Source organism: Strix aluco, chromosome 6, assembly GCF_031877795.1.
Source record: "Strix aluco isolate bStrAlu1 chromosome 6, bStrAlu1.hap1, whole genome shotgun sequence".
Lineage (NCBI taxonomy): Eukaryota > Metazoa > Chordata > Aves > Strigiformes > Strigidae > Strix > Strix aluco.
Window position 1 is genome coordinate 13,297,652 of NC_133936.1, and position 22,073 is coordinate 13,319,724.

At 41.6% G+C, this 22,073-nt stretch overlaps 1 protein-coding gene across 11 annotated transcripts in view; it reads left to right on the plus strand.

Moving 5' to 3' along the window:
• The window catches only part of SEMA5B (semaphorin 5B), a 291,486-nt gene that overhangs the window by 124,116 nt on the left and 145,297 nt on the right, over positions 1 to 22,073 (plus strand). For all 11 annotated transcript variants that reach the window (XM_074828744.1, XM_074828741.1, XM_074828740.1 and 8 more), the window contains one exon: positions 13,329 to 13,534. In XM_074828744.1, coding sequence (XP_074684845.1) covers positions 13,381 to 13,534 — 154 coding nt within the window. In that variant the 5' untranslated portion in view covers positions 13,329 to 13,380. The remainder of the gene's footprint in view (positions 1 to 13,328; positions 13,535 to 22,073) is intronic.

Genomic DNA, 22,073 nt, shown 5'->3' on the forward strand with positions numbered 1-22,073 from the left:
ATGCATGGAGAAAATTAATGATTTGATATCTTCTTGCTGCTGCCAAAAGAAATATAAAAGAGTCTTTGATCTGGAGGCTTTAAAAAGTGAGCTGGTCCAGTTACTGATACTTACTGACCTAAAGTAAGTGATAAAGCGACTGTGTCGAAGTTTAATTAGTCTTGATCAAGATAAGTTTTTAAGATTTAGAACTAGTGGCCTTTTGAAGAAGAAAGGCTTCTAGTTGTCATTTATGCCACAACATGTCCTTTTATCATACTTTATGTGTCTCCAGCAGGAACAGTTTTTATTTTAGAGCAAAAGAGAAATGGCTCATTTGATGGAGATTAGCACGGACAAGCTTACTAATATTTGAAGGCAATTTCTCTGTCTTACCTTTTTCTCTATTTCATATCCCACAGAGATTACCTCAGACTGCCGTTGTTAGTCACTGTTATTTATATAAAGATATGTAATGCGTTTGGTCTTGTGTCTGTAACAGGGTATGCAATTTCAGATTGGAGAGACTGGCAGGAATTACTGTGAAGAATTGCTTTCCAGTGACAGCTTTATCCTGCCTGTAATATGTCATTGCGTGTGACTTTCAATTAATCACGCAATAACAAAACATTGCGTTTGGAGACAATGGTGTGTCTGTTAGTATCAAGAAGTAAGTCTCGGCTTTATGAGCACAAATGCTGTTGTGGTCACCTGCCCACTCGTGCACTTCAATCAGCAAGTATCAACCCAGAAGGAACATTTCTCTCTTCTTCTCTCCCCCATCATCCTCCATTGCGATCTATTAAGCTGCAATCCATAACGTCTCGTGTCTCTGTAATGGTCTGATGGCGTGCGGTTTTAAATGATTGCATGAATTTGACTTTGTCTCACTGCCTTGACCTTGGTGTCTTCAGTGGCTTCCTCTCCCTCTGTTTTCAAGTAGGGAGTGGGGAGTTGGGAGAGAAAATGAAAAAGTAACAAAATGGACTTCGGAAATATTTCACAGGAGGTTTAATGTTGTTCTTTGAGGAAATGGGGGAGACAAGAGGTAAGAGAGAAACCATTACTGGAAGACAAAATGCAATGATTTGCAAATTTGCAGTAGAAAAGGCATTATGCTGTCGAGCATAACTGGCTCCATAGACTGAAGCCTGCTGTGTGCAGGACCTCATTGGTAAGCACAGTGGAAACTCTGCAGTAATTCTTCCTCTTGCTCACTCTTTCATTTATAATAAGACTGCTAAGTAATATATCAATTTAAGTAAAACCCCCAAATCTCACTGTATTTTACAGCTGTAACTATATCCTGAACAGAAACATAAAGAGGCACTTGGGTGCTCTGTGCTTGGGCTACAAAGAAAGAAAGACACCCTAGTCCCAGCCACCAAGTATGCATCTCTGTTATTATATCCAGCCAAATTCAGGAGTAGATTCTCACCTCACTCCACTGAAAGCCTTGGTCTTTTCTCGGTTGATTTGTTTTGGGTTAGTATTGAGGTTTTACACCTTGTACATCATAAATAGAAAGTCTGTTAGTAATTAGTGTCAATGCTTTTCTTTTTTCCTCTAAGAAGGAGTTGAACTTAATTTTTCAAAAGTGCTGGACTGGACTGCATCAGAAGAATCTCCTGGTTATCCTTATCCTGAGAGCTGGTTTGCAAAAGAGCATTGGCACATTACATGAAACAGGGGAAACTAGATTTTGTATCTCTTCCATGGATTAGTATTATTTGTGAATTTGTGACACATTTGACTGGTTGCCTTGAAAAGTGCATACTGAAAGAGGCATTTGTGTTAGTTGTGGATTTTGACAATGGTGTTTTGGGTGTCTTGGAGTACTTTTTGTAAAGTCTTTGGGATTCTGAGAATAACAACAAGGTTTGTAGCTGCTCGGGGAATTCTTCATGTTCTGGCTTGCTGCATCTCCCCATTGTCTCAGAATTATCAGCCAGACAATAAAAAAAAATAGTTAATCAAGGGTTTATCTGTAATATGGTTATTGTGGGGAAAATGCAGTATTATACCAGCACCATACAAAGTTCTTACACTCTGGGCAATGTGACTTCTGCCAGTTGGCAAGGGTGTTGGTTTTGGTTCTTTAATTAAGGTTAACCCCATCTATCCTGCTGTATGGGCAGTGGATCTGACACGATGCTGAACTTGCTAAACTGTATAAAATAGAAGCACCTGCTCTCACATGGACTTGAGGACATTCAGAACTACAGAAGGTGATCTTGGTGATCCCTGGCAGATGCAAAACAGCACAGCTCCATAAAGCCATTTACTGCCAGGTGGGGGGCCATCTATTTGCATCAGGCTTTTCCATCAGGTGGAGGCTGATGGTGCATGTGTTAGGATCTGAGCGCATGCAGGGGAGGCCTCCAAGAAGGAGGGTTTGTAATCAATTTCTCATTCCCAAATTATTTTTCCAGGATCCCCACAGTATGGTGTTTGAGTAACAGAATAATTTCCTAGCTATTAAGTGCCTGAAAATCAGCAATAATTAACTTAGCGCAAATTCCTCTCTTCCTCTCCCTCCTCTTTGCTCAAAAAAACAAACAAACCCCCTTTCTCAGCAGAGGAAACGCAGATGGAAGCAGTCTCTTCCACCTTAGTGCAGCCATGTACAGACTACATCCTTTTTCACCCCTTTCAGTTCTGTGAATAACATAATTGCTTTGTTATCCCTCAGGGGATTTGTAATATTAACATTGGTTAATGACATTAATTCAAGTTTTTGCCATTAATAAAATGGCATTGCTTAAAATTAAGCATTACATTTCAATTAGTAGTCCATCGAAGACTTTAATAGTCTAGAGCATTAAAGTGATTTTTTTTTAAATTTCTTATTAATTTTTTATTGTATCATGCTAATTTCCAAAGATTGATTGAAAGCCCAGCTGATCCAACGAACAACCCTATCTGCCATGTTTCTTGAGGGAACTTCTTTCTTTTATGACATTATGCAAAAAGGTCACATTTCCACAAAGCAGGAATCTGTTTCAGTCACCTCCTGAATTCATTATCATCCTTTTTACTTTTTAACATGAGGCACATGATATACAGGCACCCCAGGTGGACATGTTTAAATTAATCTAGTAATAATTGATTCAGAAGAGATTTGGAGGACAGAATTTGCATAAAAGCCATAATGAGAGCAAATCCTCCAAGGCCAGACTGAACAGCTAAGTCCCTGAATAACTTACATCTCCTAAACTAATTTGGTTATATATGCAGGATGAAGGTGTGGGGGCTGGAGTGCCATGTGATTGGAATTCATTACAAATAATTCATCTTCTCCAGAAAGCCTAGCCTCAGAGTGTATTAAAATGCTATCAGCCCCTAAATGCTTGCTCAGACCCTGCCTCCTGGAAGGTGATGACAAGGTTTCTGTCTGAGGGATTGTTCAGGTTTTTTTAAAGCATTTCTGAGGAGGAGAGCTGGCACCCTGGGGTTGGGGCATCTGCTGGCAGGATGCTTCTCCTGTCTGATGGGAGAAGATTCAGATGTCCAGCCAAAACTGGACATCTGAATTTGTCAAAAATGTGATTGTGTAGGGTGATCCAGCTTTTGGTCTCAGATATTCCTCCCTTCTATTCCAGCATGGAGCTGTTTAGCTAAGTCATAAATCATAGGGTTTGCATTAAATCCCAGATCACCTTGGTGTCTTTGGGAATTTAGGGAGAGGGACACTTTACAGGATGGGGACTGTGCTGTGTACTGCTTAGGTAAAGTAAATCTGTGGACAGTGAAAATTATGACTGTAGTTCATTAAAAGTATACAGCCAGGGGCTTTTTGAAGGTCATCTGTCCTGCTTCACTTTCCCTTAGCCTAAATACCATTTTTGAGAAAAGTTCTAAAAGGATGTTGCTGTGACCCAGCATAGTAATTCCGGTGTTCTTAGGCTGGTGAGCTTCATTTAGCAGGTAACACAGTACCATGCTCCTGGTATCAGAGGAGCTGTGTAGGATGTTTGGAGGAGGAGGAAAATGCAGCTTGGCCTTTTCAGAAGCTGTTGATCGCCATATATTTTTTTGGGGAAAATTGATGTCACTGTTGTTTTCAGCAGATGAAGAATCAGTCCCATTTTGTTTACACACAGCAGTTGGTAATAACCTGTCATTTGTGAGCTGTATATTTTCTGCACTGCTTCCCTTCAGTGCTATCCTGCAGCCGGGTAGCTCTGGGAAGAGCCACTCTCCTCTACAGTATCCCAAGTGCAATTCAGGGCAGACCAAGGTAGCCCTGCTGCTCCAAAGAGGGGAAGAGATAACAGCAGGTAACTGTTTTTGCAAGACATACGAGAAAAGCTCCCTGGCTGACAATTATTATTTCATCTGTTCAGATTTGGAGCATTTATAGGCCATCTGAATGCCTTCTAGCCAAAGGTTTCCATATGATAAATGATGCTGTGCAGTGTCAAGAAGATGCTTCAGCAAAACATATTCTTGTTTCCAAGCAGGCTGAAACTTGGAGTTGCACTACAGCAATGGTTTATGCTTGTTCTCCTAGACTTACAATTAAGCCGTGAGTATGTGTTATGTGGCACCAGGTAATCACAGATCTTTGACAAAAACAAACAAGCTGTGGTTTCTCTCTCCTGCATGGGCAAGCATTAAAAGAAAAAGTTCTTCTCATCCTGTTGTTGCAACATAGCAGTAGAGGAAGGAGCTGCCGGGAGGGATAAGACGGGTTTATGACATGCAGCAACCACCTTTGACCTGGGTATGTGGGGCTGTGTGAGTGATGCAAGAGGGTTTGTGGGATGGAGAAGAAGGTGGGTGGGAGGCCAGAGCTGTAGCCCTGGAGCTAGTGCTGGAGTCTTTAAACTGGAAAAACAAGGCTCTAGGGAAAGTCAAACCCATATGTTAAGGCTGACTCTCCAGCAGCAGGTTGATTGGTGTGATGATTTCATGGCTCAGATTTTGTCTGCTGGAGACTTGAGTTGTGACATTACTTCAGGTGAAAGGATAATTAAGTGGCTTTTCTTAAAATTTCATCATCTTACTGTTTCCCCAACTGTGTGGTCAAAGGGTCACCATAGTGCCTGGTACATAGTTTACTGGGATTGCCTATCTGCTTAACGCAATCTGGGGACAGCAGTTGTCTCCAGCTTGCCCTCAGAGTGTTGAAGAGAGAAACCTTGGAAGTTACCAACCTATATTAGGTCTGATAAAATTTGGAACCATTGTTGCTAACTTCTTTACTAAAAATCCCATGGGATGTGTCCAGTGGACCATCTAATTAGAGTTGAGTGAAAAACTAGTGTCAGTAAAATAACGGTTAGTACTCTAAGTCAAAAATTCAAGAACAGTTATGGTCTTTATATTAAACTGAGACAAAAGAAAGCCCCGTTCCAAAAGCATTTGCCAGAGTCAGGAGGAGTTTACTTCTCTTTCTGGCTTTACCAAAAACTGGCTGCAGTTACTGGTGTCTGAGTCACAGAGTTGTGTCATGCCTCAGTTTCCCCAGCTGTAATGTCACAGCTGCAGTGGGGAGGTGTGTGAGCAGGAACACCACAAGCCTCGAAATCACTGCAAATAGAGGAGCGTCTCCAGACAGTCAGACACCAGAGCGTGGTGGAATGATGTTGACTGCACAGTGTGGTGTTAGGGGCTGTGGATCTGCTAATTCACACATTTACAAATTATTCTCACATTGTGCAGGTGAGCAATTTGAAGAAAAGCTGCTGCATTAGTGTTTCTGCAGCAGCCATAGGCTTAAGGCATGGGTCAGACAGAAAGAGCCCTTGCAGCCAGGTGACTATTTGCAGTAAGTCTGATGCTGAATCTACTTTACTTGCATTATATAGCTGATCTGCAGGTGAACAGCATGTCTGGCACCTTGGATTTAAAGCACCCATGCAGAGGACTCCACATCTCATGTATAGTGAAAGGCAACTGCACTGCAAGGGGTGCCGAGCCCTGGGCACACTCCCCTGCTGCAGGCAGGGCCTCTGGAGTTGTTATTCTTGCTGTCTTGCTGCTGTCCTGTGAGCCCTGGGATGACTCCTTTCTTGGGCTGTGTTACACTCATGCATCCTCTCCTTTTGATAGAGCATCCAGAGACTTTGACTGGGAGCCAGAAGCGCCTGTTTTCTAATCTAGGCTGCAGTAAACTTCATGTCTGAATTGCAGTCGTGCTAAGTACCATAGCATCCATTGCATTCTGCTGGTGTGTTAGTCTCTGCCTTCATCTCTGTGTTTCACAGCTGGAGCACATGAAAAATAATTCCATAGTTACTCCAGGTCACAGAATTACCAAAAATACCTCCACTTTTAACATCTCTGTTGAGAGTCTCTCAGAGAGACCATTCTGTGAACAGCAAATAGAAGGTCTTTCCATCCCCACTGAAGAGGTAGTCTTCTAGAGAATGGTGGAGGCATACCACCAGGCAAATAAATGAGTGTAAGCCTTCATTGCCAAATACAATCTTTGGATAAGCAGAAGACTTCAGACTCCAAGGCACCTTTTCACAAGTGCTAAATTCATACCCCAAACAAACGCTAACAAAACCTCTCATGTCTTTATATTATGTGTAGCCAGTAAAAAAAAAGATCTAGAGCCCTCTGGGGAGAGCCTCTTGAAGCACTTGGGGACACACTCAGTGTGTGGTCAGGTTAGCACTATTCAAAAGCAGGTCTGAGTGTCAGCAGAGCAGGTATTTATTTATGCCCACTGGGTTTGGCAGGAACTCAGCGGTACCGTATATTTTGCTCTGTTACACAGACTTTTATTGTTGAATCAGCTTTATTTAATGGGATCTTTCTATAATAGGTTCCTGTTCTGGAGGGCTTCCTCTAAAGGTGAGGAAACAGTTCAGTTTCCAGGACCATGCAGCCACTGACTGCGCTACTGAGGCCAAGTGGTGGCTGGTGGCTCATTGAGGGTTTACATGGGTCTATAAAGAAGTAGACTGACACCAAGCAATACATTTTGTACCGAGACATTATTAGGAGTTTTGTCACTGTTAGCTGATCTGGACAAGAACATCCCATTGCATTTTGTGGGCTTGGTTTGGGACCTTGACCAGTCCTGGGTGGGTTTGAACAGCAATCAGAAAGAGCTCTAGAAATAAAATGCCCCAAAGTACACTGTCTTGTGGGATGTAGTCCTAAGATCAAACTATAGACTATTACTATTCAGCTCCACTACAGGCTTCACGAGCCATGAAACGAGCAGTGTATTAGGTTAAACTGATTTCTCCTTTGGAAAGAGTTACTGAGTTATTTATATAGATCTAGATAACAGAAAGGTTGCAATAAGTGACTTGTGTTGTGAGATCTTGATTGTTTTATTCCTGATGTAAAGCCTGCTGTGATACTGCAACCGGTACCTTGCAGATTGTGTGAGCCAGGAGCTGTGACAGTGGTCAGCATGGAGCTCAAGCTTCTGCTTTGCCGCAGGAGAGCATATTACCTGCACACTCTTGTAATCCACCCTGCTGCTGAATTGTAGAGATTTTTTAAAAGATAGCCTTTGAATTATATGCATGAAAATGTGGTTTTGTCTTCCTGGGGTGTTGTGAGAGTGAGTTCAGTGTGAGGCTCATGTCTTGGAGGCCGCGGGAAGTCCTGAACAAGGTGGGCATATGAGAGCATGGTGAAACCCAGGCAGAATAAGAGCTGCAGCAGGTAAACCATTGTGAAGTTAGAAGTGAACTTACCGATTCTTCAGAAGACCATAGGGTGAATTAATTAAAGCAAACCAAGATGTCTTCACAGATTCTCATCTGAACAGTAGTTTGACCATTCCCATATGTTTGCCTCACAAGTAAATAAATGAGAACAGCTTGGTAGGCAGGAACCCAGTCTAAGGGGGCACATGAGATCTGACGTCTGGACATGCAAGTGCAGTGTGAGACAGATCCGTCTCCCCAGTGCAGGCAGAGCTGAGGACTGAGCGTGCGGATGTGGCCATGGGCAGAGGGAAAAGCTGTGCCTTTTCTTCGATAGTGTGGAATGGCCCTTGGAGCCAGGCCGATGGGACGGATTCCAGCTGGTGAAGGTGGGAGGGGAGGGCAAGGAGCGGTGGATGAATAAAGGACCATGGTTTTCTTGGCCTTGGAGTTCTCTGTTTTCTAGGGCAGAGCTGCCTGTGCCAGCCTGTCATAGCCACATTGCTGTCTTGCTTTATAATGTTTATATTTGTTTCCCTTATTCTTCCAGTACTTTTTTGAATACTTTAATGTTCACCTCTTTCCATTGCTCTTCTTCCCTCTGGTATCCCATTCTAATAAAATCATAACTGTGACAATCACAAAAGATCCCAAACAGAAGAATTAATGCTTTTACAGGAGGTTCCTTTTTTAGTCTTTTTTTAAAGGCATCTCTTTTCTTTAAAATGAAAGATGAAGAATTTTCTTTTATCCTTAAACTTTACTGTCACGTTTTATTAAGTCAAAATGATAGTTACAGTCAGAGGAAAGCAGGATATGAATTCCTGGTACAGCCATTTTTAAAGTGTGCTTTGTTTTAAAGCCCTGAAGATTGATTGAAGGTATTTTTCTTTTAGACGTGGAGCTTTAGTCAAAGGGGCCTGATCTGAGTTACCCTCTGTAAATCAGGATTAGTTCCTGCGAAATCAGTGGAGTTACAAAGATACAATACAGGGTGAGTTGGAAAAGACTCATGCCCTGAGAATGAATAAGGGAGGGACTGTGGGTGATCGCCTGAATGCTGTGCTTGTGCAAGGGGGTGAAGCCACGAGGCAAAGCAGAATTATATGCCTATTGGGCTGCCATGAAACGGCCTGGGTGAGAAATGGACATGCGGCAGCGGGTTTGTGTTCACATGGGTGTTGTGGTCGCAAATCTCAGTTTTGGGGTGTGCTGAGTGTGCAGACCTCCTGCTTTACCCGGAAGCAGCAGCTCCTTGCCCATCACAGGCCACCACTGCTACAGTCAGGGAGGCCCATGAGCTAAGAGAGCCTGATTTAAGAGACAAGAGGATGGTGGCAGAAGTGGTGCTCTACAAAATACCTGTCTCTGGAGCATATTTCACTGGATCCAATGGAGCCTGAATTTGCTGACCTTTTTTTTGGCAGAGGGCCAGAGGGATTCACTGTGCAGAGCAGGAGAGTGGAAAGAGATGCCCCATCACTGGGCCTTGGGACTGTGCAGAGGCTCATAGCACAGGCTTTCATGAGGGAAAGGACAGATAAACTTGGACAGTTAATCTTACTGGACATTTTTATCCTTTTTTTTTAAATGTGTCTGCATTGGGGGTGGCGGAGTGTGGAATAGCTAAGGTGGTAAGGATACATCAAGATGAGAAAATAAAGAATTGGAACAGTATGTCCTGTCTGAAATTTGAGTTTAACCAGGGATGTGAGCTCTTGTCTCTCATCCGCATTGAAACCTTGACAGCTGATTTCTTGAGCTCTAAGCCATTTTGAGCAGACAGTGTAATAAGAACCACTCTTTTTATAGCATTTAACTGTATCTAAATGGCTTAATGCTAGGGCAAGTTCCAGCAGTGCAAACCACCTCTAGCCTGGGTTGTGCTTAGGATGTGCAAGCAGTCAGGATGAGGAGTGGTCCTAAGCACTGGTCATACTCCAGCCCTCACAGTGAAAATCTGCAGCTTGGGCAAAATTGGAGGCTTGAGTTTGGCCATCCCACTCTACTCAGCATTTGTCAGGCCACACTTGGAATACTGTGTTCAGTTTTGGTCCCCACTATACAAAAAAGATGTGGGCAGGCTGGAGAGGGTCCAGAGGAGGGCCACAAAGATGACGAAGGGACTGGGAAGTCTGCCTTATGAGGAAAAGCTGGGAGAATTGGGTTTGTTCAGCCTTGAGAAGAGAAGGCTTAGGGAAGACCTTATCACCATGTTCCAATACTTAAAGGGTGGCTACAAAGAAGACAGAGACTCCCTTTTTACAAGGAGTCACATGGAAAAGATGAGGAATAACAGGTACAAGTGGGAGATTCCAATTGGACACAAGAGGAAAATTTTTCATAATGAGAACAGACAACCATTGGAATAATCTCCCCAGGGAAGTGGTGGATTCCCCAACATTGGACACTTTTAAGATTCAGCTGGACAGGGGGCTGGGCCACCTTGTCTAGACTGTGCTTTTGCCAGAAAGGTTGGACCAGGTGATTCCTGAGGTCCCTTCCAACCTGGTATTCTATGATTCTATGATCTCCAGTAGAATGAAAACATTTACACTTACATAACTAGCTGCTGGACTCTCCCAGGCAGTTACTAGTTTGTTCTTGGCATACAATTGACCTGCTCTTGCATATGGCACTGCTTCATATTAAGAGTATGTTTTTTTCAGAAATAAAGTTGCAGCAGCTGGGAATAGCAATTACTGAGTTAGAGTCTCTTTTAAAATATTGAGAAAAAAATGAGCAAGCCTGGGAAGGGGCAGGTTGAAGGAGTAACCTTTCGAAATGCTATCTACTGCCTGAATATTGTTCAGTTGGTCTAGGGCTCTGGCTTCTGTTGCCCTTGTTCAAGCTGACATTTACCCATTGACTCTGACTCCAGTAGACACCAATTCAGTTCTGCACATGACACTGATTTTGTTCAACTTCCCAGGACATGAGAGCTCTACACATCTGGTGGATGCAATTGGATGTAGGAAACGGGACATAGGGAAGGTTACAAGTTTTTTATAATGTTTCTTTTTCATCTTTGTTTGGTCATATATTATTTTCCACTTCACATCAAGTTTGAAACCATTATTTTCATGCACGCTTTGGATTTCCCTATGACAATAAGGAAAAAGAAGATGGAACTTTACCCCAAATACTGGTTACAGCTTTCTAAGGAACATTGAAGTCTCTTGGACTGTGGTAAAATCTCCCAGGGAAAGTGGCAGAAATCCAGCTACTTGGCACATTTTACAGCTAGTCCAGACAAAACACTAGTAAATGTACTCTGCTTTGGCACAGAATAGGCTGTGGGATGTTATGAAGCTTTCCTATAGGCAACTTTTTATCATTTCATGACCCTGATGAGTGTGAAACTTGAATTTACTCATCTGCTGATTGTAGACCACACAGGGCATTAGAGGAGCATGGGACCCTACTGTGTGTCTGTGATTTAAGAATTTTTTTCACCTAGTTTGAGATCATTGTTTGGATGATTAGTACATGAAAATGGCCATATTGGCTCAGACTAAAATTCTGTCTACTTTAGTACCTTATTTCTAGAATTAGCCAGTAATGACTACACTGGAAGGAGTAAAGCTTACATAAAGTGAGGTTTCCATGACTGTTTCTTCTAGTTTCCAACAAGGAGTGCTTCCACAGTGTAGAAGTCCTTTTGCCTCTTATGCATTTTGCAAAACAACCATCTCCTATCTAAGGAAAGTTTGTCTCTTCTGAAACTTTAAGTGGATCCGAGAGCTATACAGAATGCATCTATCTTCCTGGGGTTCACATCTCTGTGCTGTGTTTCACTTCTGGAGCTGTACTGAAAAAAACAGTAATTTAAACCAACGGCTGAAAAACAATCATTTAAACCAATGGCTGAAAATATAATCTGATGCTTCATCATCAGTAATTTTCATTACAGCATGACTTGCATAACAACTCCATCATCTGAGATACCACAGTACTCAGTGGTGTACACCCTGCAGTATGCTTGTGTTTAATGACTAAACGCTGTGCTGGCCTTAGTTTTGAATTATTTTACATCTCTTCCGTCAGTCCCATTTTTTAATTTAACATGGTATTTGCTGTATGTAAAAAAAAAAAACCCAACAACAAAAAGCAACCCTCCATAGTGAAGTGCTGTAGAACCTTCTTTGGAGAACTGGAAGGGGATTTTATACATCCCTGCATAAAATCTGCATGTATACAGGGCTGGAAAAAATGTGAAATGCTGTAATCTCTCATTCACACTAGTTGGGAAACCAAGTCGTTAGAACTACCCCAATTCCTGAATGCCAATGCTATTTTCAGTCAATGGTATGTAGCTGCTACTGAGGACATGCATAATGGATGCACTGGCAACTCATCTTTATGCCAGTGTTTAAAATCACAGAGAAGTATAGATAAGAATAAAATACAGGATCTATCTTTCAAACCAGCTGTCTCCTATTGCTGCTCTAAGCAGTCCCTTATTACTCCTGTGATGCCCAAAGACCTTTAAAAACTTCTTCCAGCTTCTTGATGTCATAATATTGTCCCCTATGTTGGAGTTCGCTCCATGCCATGAGTCTGTCATTGTTGTATCAGTGCCTCATGTTACCAGCCACCAGCCTGGCCACTTCAGCTCACTGAAGGTGTTTTGGAGATGCCAAAAAAAAAAAAAATAGATGTATCGGGCACTGCAGGTGTTGACTGTTACACTACCTTTATGAATCATTCTACCCGCAGGAGCTGAAAATCTCGTTATGTGTGAATTTATCAGAATCAGCTTTATCACTAGATAAGATTTAAGGGTAGGAGACTCCATTTGTTTGAAAACATGTGTTTGCAATAATTGAACAAAGTTACATAGGAAAATACAATATGCAAATCAGTAAGATTAAATTTGGCAATGCAGATTTTCCTAAACTGCAGCAGCATCTTGGGGAGTTTGTGGCATGGGCTAATTAATCCTCCATCCCCTGCCTCAGGCTTGGTAGGCCCAGGGGAGTTTTTAGAGCTATATCTTTTCTGCTGCTATTGTTAAAAATGCTCACGTAGAAAAGGCATGACTTTCCTCTCTCCTAGCCTGAGAGTGAGTGCTCTTTCTCTTTAGCTGTGCCTCAGCTCTTGTGACTGGGAGCTATAGCATCCCATGATAATGCAGGCAATTGCCTCAATTGTCACCATTCTCCCCATTAAGCTCTTTTAATTTTTATGTTATCTCAATTAGCACTTTCCTGGCAACACCTTTAAATTGGCTTTTCTTGTTTCAAGACATTTAAAACAGCAGTGGTAAAATGTATAAATCTCCTATTAGAACAGTATTAATTGCACATGTGTTCTCATGATGACTGGTGATGGCCTTTCTGTAGCAATTTCTTGAATGTAGAATGACATTTAAACACGGACACATCATGAAACCGAGGACTGAGGTGTCCATACTGGGGGACACATCTACCTCTGGCATATTTGAGATTTCATGTTGTCAGGGCTGGCCACTGCACACCAGTTGCTGTATAAGGACACATACCCCAAAGGTACACAGAGATGTATGTTTAGGGAGCTGTGCACTTCCTTTCTCTTTGAAATTAAAAGCCCAAATACAGTTGTAAATTGGGTCATTTTTTTTAGATGCTTTTGTGGAATATTATCTTGTGTACTTAGCACAAGTGGGGTTGGGATGAAACCCTTCTCTACCCATGTTACACACTCTGGTAAGTAATTGCCATTCTGAAAGTGGAATTATTTGTATTTCAGGTATCCTCCCTGGGCCTACCTTGGAAGCTAGATCTACAGCCGGCCTTCAGTCATGGTTGTTTCAAGATTAAAGGCCATTTCCCTGTCATTGCCAAGCCTTTTTCTTCTTGCTTTTCATCTCTCAGCATCACAGAATGTACCTGAATACTCTGAAGCTGAACATCAGCAATGTGTCAGGAAAGAACACCCCACAATTGCTTTTGAAGGTAAGAGCTTCTATTCCTGTTTCAAGATCCAGTAGAATGATCCATTTTGAAGTCCTTCCTGGTGTTGTTATGGATGATGGTTTAGTCTGTGCTGTTTTCCTTACACTTGTGATCCACAGGCCAGTGTAAGTGGCCTGATGAATCATATTCGCTTTGATGCTTTACAGTGTTTTAACTCTGAGGTTTCACAGCAGTCACTTAATTCAGGCAGTTTTGGGACTACAGGGCTAAGAATCTCCATTTTCAATTCTGCTACAGGTTCCCTGTAATCTTGTGCCACACTGAAACTGTGTTTCAGTTTCCTTTTCTCTAACTGGATTCAGTAATGCTTATATACCTCACCTGGCTGGCTCAATCCAGACACTTAGTAAGTGAAAAGTGATAGAGAATTTGGACATGCTTGAATGCAAGAGAAGTAAATTGTTTTAAAATTGCCTTTTTGTTTGTTGCCTTTTTTTTTTTCATTGGTTTTTAAAATGTATTTATCACCTCTGCTAGTAGTTTTTCTGTCTTTCTCCTGGGCATTTAACTTGACAAGGTCTTAAGAATGGCAGAGGGGGCCTTTGTGTTGCAATGGACAATCCTTTTACTGTTCTTTTGCAGCACGGAATTTCTCTTGTCCTTCTCCCAGTTGGATTTTCCATGAGTGTACATATACTCCTAAGTTGCTGTCTGTCCAGTCTGTCCACTTACCCACATGACAGTTAGATCATTATATTGTATCACCATTACTTCTGAATTCACCCCAGACTAGGGTGTTAAGCTCAGTGTGCCAGCATCACCAGCTGCTGAATCTCCTTGCTAAAAATGGTTTCCTCCTAAATGTTGAAATATTGATTTTGGTTCCCATTTAAAGCTTTGCAATGCATCTCCAGTTACATTCTTCGCTGAAGGCAATTAAGTACCTTGCAATGTGTCTCTAGTTAGGTTCTTTGCTAAAGGCAATTTAGTTGTGGTTTTGTGACCTTTGAGATAGGGTTTCCAGGAAGAAAGTAGTCAAAGTCTTCCTTGCTGACCTTTCAGGGTTCTTCTAGAGAGCTTTACTCTTCTTCACAGAGAAGGAAACTCTTGTCTCTTAATTTGGAAAGTGTAAGAGATTTCTTGTCTGTTTTCCATTATCTGTGCTTTAAAGATTTAAGTGGATTAAAGTAAATTAGCAAAATCTTTAAGCCTACATGATATGGCACTGGCTCTAACCTTACTCCAGTGGAATGGGTAAATAAACCTTTATTTTAATTGCTAAATAAGTCTAACCATCTGTTTAACTGGGGAGGGGTGAAAGGAGAAACCCCTGCGGTTAAAAACGTGGTGGAACTCAGTTGGATATTTAAATAGATAATACAATAATGAGGATGTTATAGGTACAGAAAAGAGAAGAAGTGTGCTCTCTTTCTATTAACCAGGAACACCAAACTTTGAGTTTACAGAGGATATGTTTGCAGGATCCAGCACTGAGATAAATCATTCTGCAGGAAATATTAGAGCCCCAGTTCCTGATGTTGAAGAATTGGTGGGCATTTTTTGGTACTCATGTTGAGTGCTTCTCTGCAGAAGTGATGGCTACATAAACACACTCATCATCTGCCAGTTTCCTTTGTTTTAATCAGGCATGAATTTTTCACAGAAAAAAAATAATGTCTCCTCCCCTTTCACTGTTCTTGTTCCCTTCCTCTCTTTAATGATAGAGGGCAAAAACTGGTATGAGTTAATTAGAACTTGACAATTATACAAAAGAAATAAAGATTGAAATTGCAGACACATCAAGAAAATGACCCAGATAATAATTTGGGTCTCTTAAACCCAAGTTAGATTCAGAGTTACTGTTTTTTCTCAGCACCTGTTTCCTCGTGATTGCTCATGATACAGTTTAATCCTGTATTTTCTGCTGCAAAGCTCAGCCAGAAAATATACAGGAATAAAATTAAAGGCACCTTATTTCCACTGCACATAGTATTTAAGTTCTATGGAAGAGGGCTCACACCTGCAAAAACACATCTGAGTTCATAATATATTTTACCTTAAAGCTATACCCTGTTCTGATGCCAGCACAAGCAGATTTAGTCTGCAAGGGGAGACAAGCAGGGGAATCTACATGTTACGTGCTGTTCCGAATTGCTCTGAGGACGTCTCTGCTTAACAGTGTGGCTCATGGGCTTTCTGTGGGTCTCCAAAGGCATCGTCCCATGGATCACAACCTGCTATACAATGGGAATGCCGAGCCAACAACTGAAAGAGTGACCCCAGCAGCAGCTCTGCTGATGCTTCTGCTGCTGTGGGGGAGGATTATGTCATACTAACAATTTTCAGTGGGTGGGTGGTAATAATAAGTAAGGCCCCAGACCACTCAGTCATACAGGATGCATTAATTTACTGTCATAATGAATAGATTAAGAGAACAGTTTATGTTACAAAGGGGCTGAATAGCTTCTTTCTCACAACCTTGGTAGCCAGGCTTCCCTTCGCAAGACAAATGGGATGCCGTAACATGTTTTGTGTTCTCCAGTCTTCAGTTCCCACCTTGCTTGTGCTCAGTCTCTCTTTTTATTGTACTTTTCCTCCAGATTATGGTATTCTTAACATCCAGTTGGCTGGTTAATATCCTTGTCATGGAAGAATCCAAGTAAAACTCCTTTCTGTCTACTTTTTAACTTATTTCCTGAGAAATTATGTATTTTCTATGTCTCATCTCTTGCTTGTTGTATCTCATCCACGCTAGTCAGCCATCTGTTTTAACTGATATCTCTTTGTATTGCTATGGGAGGGGTACGAAAGAGAGAATACAGTACATGACCAACTCATTTCAGCAAAAAGTTGTCTTCATATCCACAATGCTTTTACTTTATCTGTGTTCAGACCTGAGCAAATGTCTGTTTCTCTACAGAGTTGATTCCCCAAACCACCTACCATTACTTGTCACCTAGAGAAATGGTATAGACAAGTCGAGGGACATAAATTCTGGTCCTAAATATGCTTGTTTTACATGCTCTTGATAAAGTTTGCACTGACAGGAATTTGTGGGCTGGGAAGGTACTGTGAGCTGAATGATTCATCCTAGCAGACTACGTAGAGATCATGAGGGACAGGTTAGGAATTTGTGCTGTGAACACCGTCCTGTGTTTTTGCACAGTACCGAACTAACACAATGGTGCCCCAGTTTCCCTGGGGCTTATAAATGATACTCACTGTACAGTTCACCAAGAATAATAATGTACCCAGTTTGGGCTTTTCATAATTAGATTGTTCTACTCTGTGCTTATAGGAAATCTAGTTAAAGTTTGATTTCCCTTGTTAGATCAATAAGAAAATGATCTTTTACTTCCCAGGAGGCTGTTTCTGGTGTCTTATTACCTATTTGGCTGTGAGTAGGTAGCTACATTAAGGATCTTGCATGCTTGTTTGTTTTTCAGTGAGTTGAGAAATTAGTGAAACAAGTCAAGTATATCCTTAGTGCATCCTTTTTTATTTATACATGCATGTACACATGAGTCCAAGTCCCATTCCACCAAACAGTATGTCATCCTGGCACAGCTCCACTGTGGACCACTCTGGTAAGCAAAACACTAGATAAATTGTTTCTAGTTCTTGTCAGTCATGCTCATCTTTCTTGTCTTTTCCATATGTGTCTTATAACCAATAGATCGGTCCCTGCATTTGCAACTGGGCTATGCCCTTGCGATACTGTCCTGGTTCTTAACAGTATACTTCATTATTAAAAATTGTTTCTTGGACATAAAGCACCTTTGCTATTCCTTAAAGACATTTGGAGCTCCTTTGTAACATGCCCCTTGGGAAAGCCAGAAACGTCTTCTGTTACGGCAATACTATGTAAGATTTGTTATTTCGAGAGTCAGAGCCATGACATGCATATATGTTTGTAATGGGTGCAGAGGGCTTGGTTTCAGCTTGTTTACCAAGGAAGTGCTTAAAAATCTGCAAACTCATCTGTGCTATATGGATCACTTGGATGTTCACAACTTTACTGGAAATGAGTTGTAGAAAGGTTTCCACTTGCAGTTTCTACCATTATTTGTTTGTCCCATTTTTGTCTGGGACAGAGTTAATTTTCTTCCTAGAAGCTGGTACAGTGCTGTATTTCAGATTTAGTGTGAGAATAATGTTGACAACACACTGATGTTTTAGTTCTTGCTAAGTAGGGCTTATCCTAAGTTAAGGATTTTTCAGTTTCCCATGCTCTGCCAGCGAGCAGGTGCACAAGAAGCTGGGAGGGGGCATGGCCAGGACAGCTGACCTGAACTAGTCAAAGGGATGTTCCATACCATAGAACGACATGCTCAGTATATAAACTGGGGGGAGCTGGCTGGGAGGGGCCGATCGCTGCTCAGGGACTGGCTGGGTATCAGTCAGCAGGTGGGGAGCAACTGCACTGTGCACCACTTGTCTTTTCTTAGGTTTTATTTCTCTTTCTCTTTTTGTGATATTCACTTTCATTACTATTATTATTAAATTTTTTTAGTCATTAAACTCTTCTTATCTCAACCCACGAGTTTTACCATGACAATTTCTCACTAGTTTTATCCATTAAATTGCTATGCTCAGGAAAAAGTATGATAGACTTCCTAGGCTTTTCTCTGTTCTGTCTCCCAGGGCTTTCTTCCCTGGGTCATGGCAGTTAGTGTAAACTGGAAGAACATAATTTGTCCCTGCTTTAATAATTGCAGCCTGTCTTCATCCATAAAAACACCTCAGCTGATCCCATGCTGAAACACGGAGAGAGGTGGACTTGGTTAAATAACTTGTGTCCCAGATCTTCTCAGGACTGCAAATCTCAGCTTTGCAGACTGTATCATCACGGCTGATGTGAGTTCTCAGTGTGCGGCATTTGACCCATTGTCTAATCCTCAATATCTGCTAGATGCAGACAAGTAGCTCTGTCTGTTGCCTCAGGTTTTCAAAATGAATTAGTTTGTGAGTGTTTAAATCTGGGATTTTACTTCAGACTGTCTCTAATTATTACCTCCTACCAGATGAATGTGATTCAGGTTGCTTGAATGTAGCTTGCTATATATTTTCTCAATATTTTCTTTCTTTAAACAACATTTTATTGAAACGTGGCCAGCTTCAAACACTGAAATCTGTGGGGAGCAGTTAAGTGTTCGCTTGTTGTATTGAAAGCAAAAGCTGTTTTAACTTTGTGGGCTGAAGGATAATAAGGTATGATTTATTTCTTTTGAAGGTTCTTGACATTTTACCAAACACCCCCACTATTGTTGAATTGGTCACTAATACATTATTCCCTTTACTGTATCTTGATGGAAAAAAGCACATTAGCATCCATCAACTCCAAAGGCCAGCTAAGAAAGTCCCTTGGGAAATTCTGATAAAGATTTACACTTTTCTTGCTCAAGTGAGATTTTTGACAATCCAAACCAAAATTTTAGTTAACAAAGGATGAAGATTGTGGGGTGAAGTATGAGAGGCATATTTGGCTAAACATCAACGGTGAGGCAAAATACATTACAGGAGAATTGTCTTCTAACTTATGCCCTTGAACCTCCATACAGGGAGTCCAAACACTAACTAATGATGGACTGTTGACCGGAAACTGGTGACAACTTGTGGGTGCTACAGAATACTTGACCTTCAGTGCATTTCAGTATAGATTTTGTTTCCATTAAGCAAGCCTTGTGGCAATTTTCTTTTTAATCTTGAAAAATGGAACTGTGGCAAATGAAGCTGGTATTTTCTTCTTCAGAGTTGATTTAGAATTTGTTTGAAAATTATGACTGATAAAGCTATAAATATACTGTGGTTAGGGAATTAATTTGCTCTCAGGCAAAACTTCTGAAAATTACACCCAACAGCTCTCAATGTATTTGTCATTCCAGAGTAATAATTATAAAAATAATGATGCTAGTTCTTTGACACTTCCCCATTAATAGTGTCCAAGGCACTTCACAAATAATTGCAATGAGATGTGATTGAAAAAATAATTCAGTGTGCTGTTCCTTGGGGCCTAAAAAAGAAAAGGGGATTTGAAAGAGTGCCCTTCATTCACAGAATGCTTTTGACAGAGTGAATCATGACAGGCACGGGAGAAAAGACTTTACAGTGAAGCTTCAGGAAGCAAAGTGATTGAGTAACTCTTACATATTGGAGTGAGGAAAGGTAAAACTTTAAAGAGGTACCATAGCTCAATTGAAGGATCAGCCTCTGACCATGAGTGGTTGTGGTGATGAGAGGGAGGACATCCTCAGCAGCAGGATTGAGTGAGGTGGACTCACAGTGTGGAGGAACAGGTACTCAGAAAGTCACCAGCATAGTATCACAGAATCACAGAATTGTCTAGGTTGGAAAAGACCTTGAAGATCATCCAGTCCAACCATTAGCCTAACATTGACAGTTCTCAACTACACCATATCCCTAAGCACTATGTCAACCCGACTCTTAAATACCTCCAGGGATAGGGACTCCACCACCTCCCTGGGCAGCCTATTCCAATGCCTGACTACCCGTTCTGTAAAGAAATACTTCCTAATATCCAGTCTAAACCTTCCCTGGCACAATTTGAGGCCATTACCTCTTGTACTATCGCTATTACTTGGTTGAAGAGACTCATCCCCAGTTCTCTGCAACCTCCTTTCAGGTAGTTGTAGAGGGCAGTGAAGTCTCCCCTCAGCCTCCTCTTCTCCAGACTAAACACCCCCAGTTCCCTCAGCCGCTCCTCGTACGACATGTGCTCCAGACCCTTCACCAGCTTCGTTGCCCATCTCTGGACACGCTCGAGTAATTCAATGTCCTTTTTGTAGTGAGGGGCCCAAAACTGAACACAGTAATCGAGGTGCGGCCTCACCAGTGCCGAGTACAGGGGCAAGATCACTTCCCTGTCCTTGCTGGCCATGCTATTTCTGATACAAAGTATGCATGGACCAAGGCCATGAAAAGCTCTTATCAGTAGCAGAGTAGTTTATTTGTATTTTCCAGAGGTACCGCTGGTGTAACTGGGGCTAACAGCAGCATGTGCGTGGTCCTTTCTTTGCCACAGTGGTTGGATCTAGGGCACAGAAGTGGGCTGCCTCTTTTCAGATCCCAGGCACACCTCAGAGAAAGGAAACAGAGTGGAAAGCAAAGCAAAGTGCTTTTCTTCTTTTTCTTCACTTTCTTAGTGCAAACAAAGACATGACTTACAGACACATCATTCTCAATTTTAAAGTTTACGTAGCATAGTTCCCTAACTGAATAAGTTTGTGAGCCAGTGGTATGGCAGATCTCATTTACTTAGCACATCTGCTTCTGATGAGTGTTAATATATCACATTCTCCTAAAACCTTCCATTCAAGAACATCGTTATGCTTTGATAAAGTTCACTCCAGTACCAGCAATTTCATAAGAAATATTCTTCTTTAATCATGTGGGGTTCACCCTGGAAAGCCACGAACAGTCTCAGCTCAGTCAAGCACTTAATATATACTTACCTTGAAGTCAATGGGATTGTGCACTTGAAACCAAGCATATGCTTCTGTGCTGAGCTAGGCTACAGTCAAAGTGCACAGGACTGAAACACCAAGTCTGTAAATGGAAACCCTAGCATATAATTTTGTTTCTAGAGTGTTCTGCTACCATAGGTCCAACTGGTCAAGTTGTTCTTCTAACATGGCTGAATCAAGTAGTTAAGAAATCCATCATGTTCCTTGGCTTAGTGTAGGATTAGCTGGATGAAAGTCTGTGATCTGCAATACACAGTAGACTGGGTTAGTGGTTTTAATGATCATTTCTAGCTTTGGGAAGTGCAGATAAAATCCGGAAGAAACTGTTGTGCTTTGGCTTAAAAAGCTCTGACTTCATAGATCATCCATCCTTTCCTTTTCATAACATTGGGCGATCCTTAGAATGTATTTTAACGGAAGTGCTTGAGCTGCAAAATTCAGATTTGTATTTTATACATGGGGATTGCTCTGTTTTACAGCACATTAATAAAAGAGGTGGAGGTCATTGGTGAAATGTGGTCTCTGATAATCCTTTACTATTATTAGCCAGCTTCCAATTTAAAAACACTGATCCTTATGAGAACAGGTTAATTTCAAAAGTCTTTCAGGATTTTACAGCCTCTGCTCTGATCCATTGGTGGTCCCCATGGTGGAACCATTGTCCACAGAAGACAGGGGTCCTCATAAGCTTGGCTAGCTAAGAAGTACAAACTGTGTGTTTGACTTGGCATCTCCAGTTCAGTCTCTGGTGAGCCAGCAAAGAGGGTTAGCTTCTGTTTCAGATGTTCATCAAAATCAGACACATCTGCTTCTGTGGCAGTTCTGGCTACCCACAGGTGAAATTCAAGGAGAGTTTAGCCATGCTTTCTCTCCCTCTCCTGCATTCTCACTAGTAAAAACAGTTGGCCTGAATCTTGCAGTATCTCTGCTGGCACAAGTGGCTGATGTAGACTTGTAACTGTAAGGATAGTGAAAAAAATTTGCCTCCAGATGTGGAGGAGGCAGATTGAATGATGGTTGAATGATGACAAAGGAGTGTTTTTTCCATCACACTGCAGTGGCTGTAGGAGCCAAGATGCAGCTTGCTTTCCTGT